This window comes from Rhinopithecus bieti, unplaced genomic scaffold, assembly GCF_001698545.2.
Source record: "Rhinopithecus bieti isolate Rb0 unplaced genomic scaffold, ASM169854v2 scaffold_15776, whole genome shotgun sequence".
Taxonomy (NCBI): Eukaryota; Metazoa; Chordata; class Mammalia; order Primates; family Cercopithecidae; genus Rhinopithecus; species Rhinopithecus bieti.
In genome coordinates, this window is record NW_016808836.1 from 75,646 (window position 1) to 86,049 (window position 10,404).

Sequence of the window (10,404 nt, forward strand, 5' to 3'; positions counted from 1 at the left end):
AAAAAAAAAAAAAAAAAAAAAGACAGGCATAGGAAATCACAAGGGTATTGATTGCAGAAGTGATAAGTGTCCATGAAATCTTCACAATTTATGTTCAGAGATTGCAGTAAAGACAGGCATAAGAAATTATAAAAGTATTAATTTGGGGAACTAATAAATGTCCATAAAATCTTCACAATTATGTTCTTTTGCCATGGCTTCAGCCAGGTCCCTCTGTTTGGGGTCCCTGACTTTCCGTAACACTCGAGAGTTGGGCTTTTAGTTCAAAAAGAAGGAACACAGATGGCCACTCTGCTGGCACGCACATAGCATGGCACCTCCTTTTTTGGGGGAATCTCCTTGGTGGCATCTCAGGCAGGCTGTGTCCTCTCTAGCTGCAGTTCTGTACCCTCTCTGGGTTTGGGAGGGGCATTTGGTCCTCAGCCTGAGCCCACCTGGATTCCCCAGGCCCTTGGTGAGCCCCACTCTGGCTGCAGCTCCCCTTGCCTGGCCCATCCTGAGGCCCCTCTCTTGTCCTCAGTGGTGGTTCTGGCAGGGCTGTTCGTGATGGTGTTGATCCTCTTCCTGGGAGCCTCCATGGTCTACCTGATCCGGGTGGCACGGAGGAACCAGGAGCGTGCCCTGCGCACTGTCTGGAGCTCCGGAGACGACAAGGAGCAGCTGGTGAAGAACACATATGTCCTGTGACTGCCCTGTCGCCAAGATGACTGGGGAAGGAAGGGGAGACTATGTGCGTGCTTTTTTAAATAGAGCGATTGACTTGGATTTGTGCGATCATTAGGGCTGAGGTCTGTTTCTCTGGGAGGTAGGACGGCTGCTTCCTGGTCTGGCAGGGGTGGGTTTGCTTTGGAAATCCTCTAGGAGGCTCCTCCTCGCATGGCTGGTGGTCTGGCAGCAGCCCCGAGTTGTTTCCTCGCTGATAGATTTCTTTCCTCCAGGTAGAGTTTTCTTTGCTTATGTTGAATTCCATTGCCTCTTTTCTCATCACAAAAGTGATGTTAGAACCATTTCTTTTGTTTGTCTGATTTATGGTTTTTTTAAGTATAAACAAATGTTTTTTATTAGCATTCTGAAAGAAGGAAAGTAAAATGTACAAGTTTAATAAAAAGGGATCATCCCCTTTAAAATAAATTTCAGCATGTACTTTATTTATGGGAGTCCCAGTTTCAGCCCTACCAAAACGATCACATTATTTGAGGTGTCCCATTCTAGAAACAGACCCCTCAAAATAGCGTCTTTCGGATCTTTTTGAATGAATCCACAAGATGAAATAAATGTCCTATTATTGAGTGCCCGTGAACTTTCACCAGACCACACTTAGCCTCACCACCTGTGAACGCTGATATTTTCTTACTCTATTTCACTTTGTAAAACTTCTGGCTACAACCCTCTGCACTGATCTTGATGCCCCACTATGGACTGTAGCCCACACCTTGAAGCACTGCCCTCGAGGGCGCAGGAGGGGTGCGTGCTCTCCAGGCCTCGAGGACCAAGACCTTCCAGGGTTGGAGGGGCTTAACCGAGTCCTTGTGGCGTCCATGACGCTTCTCCTCTCATGGTTCTGTGCTCTCTGCATCTTGGAGGGGTGGTGGGAGGGCCCTCTAGGTCAGGCCTTGCACTGCCTGCACTGGGCTTTTCTGTCAAGTCTCCCATATGCCCCTGTGTGGGAACGGGGACAGAGCGCACTGCCCGGCTGAATTTGGCCTCCAGGCCCAATCCTGCTGCCACCTGTGGGTGTTCCTTTCCCAACACTAGACTCTAGAAGCCCCTTTTCTCCCTTCTCCATTCCAACAAGGAGGTCCTGGGGTACAGGCATCTGGGCACCCCATGAGGTCAGGCTGGACTCTACTGGCCTCAGAGACACAGGAGGAGCAGCCAGGTGCAGTGCCACAGGCCAGACAGTGCTTTTGACTGCTTGGAACCAAAGAACTCATCCCTTGGCCCTTCCTAGAAATCCCTTAGGGCTTAAAAATCTCTTTCAGAAGCAAATTGAGCAAATAGCTGATCTGCTCCTGCCCCACTTCCCTCACCCACAGCAGATGCTGCAAAGGGATCCTGGTGTGTCCTCCCAGCTAAGCCCCACAGGCCTCAGCCCGCTCTCCAGTGGTCATTGCAGCTGGCTCAGGGTTGGTGAGCAAGTGGAATCTACTTAACACGTCCCAGACAAATCAGACACCAGGGGTCCTGGTGAGCCTGTGGCCCAGGGAAAGAGGTCCTGGGAGTTAGGAGCCTCTCCACCATGCAGCACTGTGGGTGCGGCCCCTAACCCCTGCAAGCCTGCAGAGTCCGCACTTGCGCCTCTGCCTGGCAGGAGCATTTCTTCACCGACTCCAATATAGGCTGTCTCCTATCTTGGTCATGTTCAAAAAAAAAAAAAAAAAAAAAAGTTGTGCCTTTGGAACTTTTCAAAAACTTGAGAATTGGCTGGGTGCAGTGGCTCACACCTGTAATCCCAGCACTTTGGGAGACTGAGGTCAGGAGTTCCAGACCAGCCTGGCCAACATGGTGAAACCCCCTCTCTACTAAAAGTACAAAAAATGAGCCAGGTGTGGTGGCAGGCGCCTGTAATTCCAGCTACTGGGGAGGCTGAGGCAGGAGAATTGCTTGAACCTGGGAGGCGGAGGTTGCAGTGAGCCGAGATTGCGCCATTGCACGGCAGCCTGGGTGACAGGGAAGACTTCGTTTCAAAACAAAAAAAACTTGAGAATCACTTAATTCCACCATAATAGGAAGTTAGATGAAGGGAATTCTCTGAAGCCCAGTTGAGCTTCTGTAGGTTTCTAGTACAATGAGCCTTTATATGTTTCTAGTGCAGAAGCTGCTGCTCTGTGACCTGCTTCTCCTGCCTAAACCTGCCCCTTTATTCTCGCGGCAAGGGAGGCCCCGGCCCCACTGCTCCTGGCAGCTCGACTCCATCCGGGCCTCTGGACTCTTTCCAGGGCAACTGGTGGGCCTCACCGCAGCAGACACTCTTCAGGCTGTTGCTGCTGTGGCCCTTGAAGCTCAGCTGTGTCATGTGTTCAACTCTCGGGGCCTCTTATGGCCTGACAAAGGCCCTCTTTTTGTTGCAAAGGCTGCCCAACAGTGGGTCAGTGGCCAAGGCATTCAGTGGCCACTTCACATCCCTGTCCCCTTTGGGCTGCTGGCACCGTTGAGAGGTGAAATGGGCTTTATAAAAAATCAACTCATTGGTTGTCTGAGTGCAGTGGTGTGACAAGTAATTGATCACAACCAGTTACAGAGTTCTTTGTTCCTTCTGCTGCTTCACTTGACCAGCCGGAAAAAAATCAGCTCACCAAAAATATAAATCAACTCAGAGCTTCTCACTCGCCTTTTTGCTGGTCCACACACTTGAGAAAGGCAGACAGTGTGGCTGTCCCCAGAAAGGGTTCCCCTAGGCCATCTCCTGGGTAAAGATCAGGACAAAGGGCTTGGGGGTTATACAAACTCATAAACATTAGGGGCCCAGTGCAGTGGCTCATGCCTGTAATCCCAGCGCTTTGGGAGGCTGAGGCAGGTATATCACTTGAATCCAGAAGTTCGAGGCCAGCCTGGGCAACGTGGCAAAACCCATCTCTACGAAAAAAAATTAGCCAGGCATAGTGATGCATGGCTGTACTCCAGTTACTAAGGAGGCTGAGGTGGGAGGATCGCTTGAGCCCAGGAGATCGAGGCTGCAGTGAGACATGATTGCACCACTGCACTCCAACCAGGGCAACAGAGCAAGACCCTGTCTCAAAAATATATATATAAATTGGCTGGGTACAGTGGCTCACACCTGTAATCCCAGCACTTTGGGAGGCCAAGGCAGGCGGATCGCTTCAGGTCAGGAGTTCGAGACCAGCTTGGCCAACATGGTGAAACCCCATCTCTACTAAAAATACAAAACTTAGCGAGGCGTGGTGGCACACGCCTATAGTCCCAGCTACTTGGGAGGCTGAGGCAGAATTGCTGTAACCCGGAAGGTGGAGTTTGTAGTGGGCTGAGATTGCACCGTTACACTCCAGCCTGGGTGACAGAGTGAGACTCTTTCTCAAAAAAATAAACAGGCCAGGCGCAGTAGCTCGTGCCTGTAGTCCCAGCACTTCGGGAGGCCGAGGCGGGCGGATCATGAGGTCGGGAGATCAAGACCATCCTGGTTAACACAGTGAACCCTGGTGGGAGAATGGCGTGAACCCGGGAGGCGGAGCTCGCAGTGAGCCGAGATCGCGCCACTGCACTCCAGCCTGGGCGATAAAGCAAGACTCCATCATTCATAAATAAATAAATAAATAATCATTCCTGGGTATGTGTGCCTCTTTCTTCCCCCAGCGTTAAGCCCAGGCCTGCCTGATGGGTGCAGCCTCCAGAGGGCAGGCCCACCAGAACGGGACCTATGGGGCTTGGCGTTAGTTCATGTTCTGCCCTTGGGACTCTCCTGGACTCACTCTTCCTAGGTCCCGAAGACAGCGGCCACTTGGTCGAGTGTCCTGTTTGCCAAGTCTCCCTACAGTGTCTCATATCAGACAACGTGAGGGAAAGCCTAAGTCTCTCAATTTGTAAAAATGCCCATGTTCCATTCACATCTGACTCTTCCAAAACCAAGTCTGGGTGTGAGTAGATGGTGAAAGAAGAAGTGAAGTGGTACTTCCTGGGGTGGGATTCAGACTGATTTCATGTCCTTGGAGGGAGAGCAACAACCCGGCACCTGGGGAGGAAACACCTTAGACCCCAGGAGGTTGAGGGGTGGGGAGGGTGCAATCCTCCCTCTGGCCTCCAGACCCAGCACTGCTGCTTGGCCAGACTGTCACCTGGTCCTCCTGAGTCCAGCAGCATCTGCAGCTGCTATTCTGACCCACTGTAAGAATAGCCGGCGCAGCAGCTCAGGCTTGTAATCCTGACACTTTGGGAAGCCAAGGCGGGCAGATCACTTGAAGTCAGGAGTTCGAGACCAGCCTGGCCAACATGGTGAAACCCCATCTCTACTAAAAATACAAAAATTAGCCGGGCATGGTGGCGCATGTCTGTTATCCCAGCTACTCAGAAGGCAGAGGCACGACCATTGCTTGAACCTGGGAGACGGAGGTTGCAGCGAACTGAGACTGTACCACTGGCACTCCAGCCTGGGCGACAGAGTGAGACTCTGTCTCAAAAAAGCAAACAACAACAACAAAAAACCCACACTAGTAGACATGGCCAGTCTAGAGCCATTCTGCACCTGAAGCCATCAATGGCAGCTCCTGAATGTGGGGCCCTCTCTCCCGACACACAAGATGTTTCTAAACCTAGGGACAGGCCCAGCCTTGTTCCAGTCTGGCTGGTACAAAATCATAGGCTTCTGATGCCCAAGGAGCCCTGAGCTCTACACCATGTAGTAATGGAGCCTGCAGCTCAGTAGCACTGCCCGTGGGGCTTAACCGAACCAATGCTGTGGTGTTCCAAGTGATGTTTCCCAGTTCCTGCCTGGGCACAGTGCTCACACCTGTAATCCCAGCACTTTGGGAGGCTGAGATGGAAAAATGGTTTGAGCCTGGGCGGTCAAGGCTGCAGCGAACCATGCTCACAGTGCTACCACTGCACTCCAGCCTGGGGCAACAGAGCAAGACCAGACCCCATCTCTAAAAACAACAATTCCTGAGCTGGGCACCCTGGACCCCTCAGGCTGTGTGTTTGCATGTGGGAAGGCCCACAGAATGTCTCTCCTCTGGGAAGGAAGTAGCTTTTTGGGTTTGTAATGACAGGCAATGACAGCAAAGATCAGCAGGTCAGACTTGACTCCCTTGTGTGAGTCCTAATGAAGTGCTCCCCAACCTTTCTGGCACCAGGAACTGGTTTTGTGGAAGACAGTTTTTCCACAGACCAGGGCAGTGCAGAGTAGAGGGTGGTTTCTTGATGAAACTTCCGCCTCAGATCATCAGGCATTAGATTCTCAGAAGGAGGCCGGGCGCGGTGGCTCACACCTGTAATCCCAGCACATTGGGAGGCCGAGGTGGGTGGATCACTTGAGGTCAGGAGTTTGAGACCAGCCTGGCCAACATGACAAAACCCCATCTCTACCAAAAATACAAAAATGAACTGGGTGTGGTGACACACTCCTGTAATCCCAGCACCTCGGGAGGCTGAGGCATGAGAATCACTTGAACCCGGGAGGCAGAGGTTGCAGTGAGCCGAGATCGCACCACTGCACTCCAGCCTGGGCAACAGAGTGAGACTGTGTAATAAAAAATAAAAAAATAATTAAGGAGCATACAGCCTAGATTCCTTGCATGCACAGTTCACTATAGGGCTTGTGCTCCTATGAGAATCTGATGCCGCTGCTGATTTGACAGGAGGTGGAGCTCAGGCGGTGATGCTCACTCGCCTGCTGCTCACCTGCTGTGCATCCAGGTTCCTATGAGCTGTGGACCAGTACTGGTCTGTGGCCTGGGGTTGGGGACCCCTGTCCTAGTGAATAGGAGACTATGTCCGGGATGTCTGAAATAAGACTTGCTGGTCCCCTCGCCCCGGAACCCGGTGGCATGGTTGAGGTTAATGCTGCAGATTGGAGTCCGGTTGATCATAGATGCTTAATGAGATGCTGTATGAAACAACACACTTGGCCACAGCCTCTGTTGGTCAGATTCTTCAGAGTGGAAGCAGAATGACACATTCATTCACTTTATCAGCAGCTAAGGCGGTAGAGGGGGGTCTCTCGGCTCCTACAGGTCTTGCTGAGTGTGCCAGGAATGCATGACCCTGATAGCTCTCTCCCCTGTTGTTTTTTTTGTTTTTTTTTTTGAGACAGTTTCACTGTGTCGCCTAGGCTGGACTACAGTGGTGCAATCTAAGCTCACTGCAACCTATGCCTCCCGGGTTCAAGTGATTCTCTTGCCTCAGCCTCCTGAGTAGCTGGGATTATAAGGGACACACCACCAGGACCGGCTAATTTTTGCATTTTTAGTAGAGATGGGGTTTCACCATGTCGGCCAGGCTGGTCTTGAACTCCTGACCTCAAGTGATCTACCTGCTTCGGCCTCCCAAGGTGCTGGGATTACAGGGGTGAGCCACCACGCCTGGCCTCCCTTGGTCATTTCTTGGGGTTGTGTTTGCAGCAAGCACCTTGAGGGGGTGAGGGCAGGCTGGGGATAGCCAGGTAGGTCCCCAAGCTTAGCATGCCTCTTTCATAACAACCCACTCCCTGTGCAGCTGTCCATCTGGGTCCCCAGCTCTGCCTCCACAGCCTGGGGGAAACCCACACATGCTGGCGCCTATGCTGCTTCGTGTGAGCAGGAAAGCCTTTGTCTCTGACCCTGGAGTTTCAAGGCTTCTCCCAGCATTTTCGAAATAGTAAGAGGCTCACATACTAGCCTGTTAAGTGGAATCAAATCAGATCCGAGACCCAGCAGTCCGCTGAGTGGAGGCCAAGCTTGGGCCTTTCCAGTTGGGTTGTTAGCCCCTTGGCACTTCCCAGGGACGGTCCGTGGAGATTTCCTGACAATCAGGATCCCAGAACATCAAGGGTCAGAGCAAGACTGGCTGTGGTCAGAGGGCCAGTCCAGAGCTTTCGTCTTCTGGGAAAGGAAACTGGGTCCCTGTATACTGTGTGCTTAAGGTCATCTGTCTGCTGAGATGTGGTTGATTTCAAAGAAAACATTCAGGAACAGGGATTATGGTGTTTACAGAACCAAGGCACTCTCTTCCTGTAAACTTCAAGAAAGAAACCCAACCAACCTTGCTGCAGCTGCTTTTCCAGTCCACCCATCAGCCCTCGGGCATGCAGGAGTGTGAGACCCGCTGGGAGGACGAGACAGTGCACTCCTTGGTCCCACACCATCTTGGCTTCTCAACGCAGTTAAATTGACATTCAGAAATCTTCCTAAATGGCAGAGATTAAGTAAAAGCTTTCAGGGTTAGAGTGACCCCCAGAAGGATGGCTGTTGGTGAAATGTTAGAGAAGGGGTAAGCTGACCTAGCAGTGGATGATGTCAATATCGCTGCCAGTCGGAAACACAGGTCCCTTTTTCCTACGGGGGAGAAGGCACTGTTTGCACCCTCAAGGCATTTTAGGCAGAGATCATCAGGGAATAAACAGGGAAGGGCAGGCTGGGTGCGGTGGCTCGTGCCTGTAATCCCAGCACTTGGAGTTCAACACCAGCATGAGCAACATGAGGAAACCTTGTCTCTACTTAAAATACAAAAATTAGCCAGGCGGGGTGGAGCGTGCCTGTAATCCCAGCTACTCGGTAGGCTGATGCGGGAGAATCGCTTAAACCTGGGAGGCGGAGGTTGCAGTGAGCCAAGATCATGCCACTGCATTCCAGCCTGGGCGACAGAGCGAGACTGTCAAAGAAAATTAAAAAACGGGGCAGGTCAGAGCCATAAATGCCAAGGCAAGAACAACAGGGAAGTCCCACATGCCACCTGTGCCTGTTGCTACGTGAGGTGTGACCAGGGCCTGGGAAGGACAAACATTAGCTACGGTCCCTGCCCCAGTTCGTCACGGTGGATGAGAACTGAATGGCAAGGCTGGGTGCAGTGGCTCATGCCTGTAATCCCAGCATTGTGGGAGGCCAAGGAGGATCAGTCGAGCCCAAGAATTTGAGACCAGCCTGAGCAACATAGTGAGACCCCATCTGTAAAATATATATACGTATTTATTTATTTTTTTCTTTTTGAGATGGGGTCTCACCCTGTCATCCAGACTGGAGTGCAGCGGCACAATCTTGGCACATCACAACCTTCACCTCCCAGGCTCAAGCAATTCTCCTGCCTCAGCCTCCCTAGTAGCTGGGATAACAGACACCCGCCACTACAGCCTGGCTAATTTTTGTATTTTTAGTAGAGACGGGGTTTCACCATGTTGGTCAGGCTGGTTTTGAACGCCTGACCTCAGGTGATCCACCTGCCTCAGCCTCCCAAAGTGCTGGGATAACAGGTGTGAACCACCACGCCCAGCCCAAAAATAATTTTTTGTATGAGCCAAGCATAGTGGTGCATGGCTGTCGTCCCAGCTATTCAGGAGGCTGAGGTGGGAGGATCCCTTGACCCCAGGAGGTCAAGGCTGCAGTGAACTATGATCATACCACTGCACTCCAGCCTGGGTGACAGAGCAAGACCCTGCCTCAAAAAAAAAAAAAAAAAATCTGGGCGCAGTGGCTCACGCCTGTAATCCCAGCATTTTGGGAGGCCAAGGTGGGCAGATCACGAGGTCAGGAGATCGAGACCATCCTGGCTAACATGGGGAAACCCCGTCTCTACTAAAAATACAAAAAATTAGCTGGGCGTGGTGGCATGTGCCCGTAATCACAGCTACTCAGGAGGCTGAGGTAGGAGAATCACTTGAACCAGGGAGTTGGAGGTTGCATTGCAGTGAGCCGAGATTGCGCCACTGCACTCCAGCCTGGTGACAGAGCAAGACTCTGTCTCAAAAAAAAAAAAAAAGAAAACAAAAAAGAACATTGATTGAGCATCACTTGAACTTGTGCCAGGCAGGCTCTGTGCAAAACCATTTCCTAGATAAGTTTTCTTTTTTACAGAGGCGGAAACAGAAATCGACAGTGGCTAACTGTCCACAGAACAGTAAGTATAGAGTGACTGACCTCCAGGACCCAAACCTGCAGCCCTTCTGTGCCGGTGGTGACTCGCCCTTAGCACAGTACCTGGCAGCAGGCGATGCCACCATTCACTAAGGCATGGCAAGCAGCCTCTCTGAGTCACACCGTTCTGGGTGGTGCACAAAGCAGGAGTTCTCACCCTCATGGAATGCGCACTCTGCCTCGAGAGACAGACGCTTTCTCTCATATTCTCTGTCCAGTTGCAGGCAAAGCCACAATCATTGCTCACCTCCCAGTCACACTCAGGGTAAAGAGCAAGGGTCTTTGATTTACAAGTCCACGCCCGCCACCCGCATCTCCTCCCCTCTCCTTCATCTGCCTCTCTCCTTCCACTCTCTCTGCCACTCTGACCTCAGCACAGCTCCTCAGACATAGGCACATTCTTGCCTCAGGGGCCTTTGCATTTGCTCTTCCCTCTTCCTCTGTATGCTTGCGTGGCTTGTCTGCTTGTCTTCGGGTTTTTTTTTTTTTTTTTTTTTTTGAGACGGAGTCTCGCTTTGTTGCTCAGGCTGGAGTGCAGTGGCCGGATCTCAGCTCACTGCAAGCTCCGCCTCCCAGGTTCACGCCATTCTCCTGCCTCAGCCTCCCGAGTAGCTGGGACTACAGGCGCCCGCCACCTTGCCCGGCTAGTTTTTTCTATTTTTTAGTAGAGACGGGGTTTCACCATGTTAGCCGGGATGGTCTCGATCTCCTGACCTCATGATCTGCCTGTCTCGGCCTCCCAAAGTGCTGGGATTACAGGCATGAGCCACCGCGCCCAGCCTTTTTTCTTTCTTTTTTTTTTTTTGAGATGGAGTCTCTTTCTTGTCCCCCAGGCTGGTGTACAGTGGTG

At 51.7% G+C, this 10,404-nt stretch overlaps 1 protein-coding gene across 1 annotated transcript in view; it reads left to right on the forward strand.

Moving 5' to 3' along the window:
- The window catches only part of SPINT2 (serine peptidase inhibitor, Kunitz type 2), a 34,792-nt gene extending 33,645 nt beyond the window's left edge, over nucleotides 1-1,147 (forward strand). The window contains exon 7 of the mRNA XM_017887440.1: nucleotides 521-1,147. Within this exon, the coding sequence (XP_017742929.1) occupies nucleotides 521-687 (167 nt within the window). The 3' untranslated portion in view covers nucleotides 688-1,147. The remainder of the gene's footprint in view (nucleotides 1-520) is intronic.
- The last annotated feature ends 9,257 nt before the right edge of the window (nucleotides 1,148-10,404 follow it).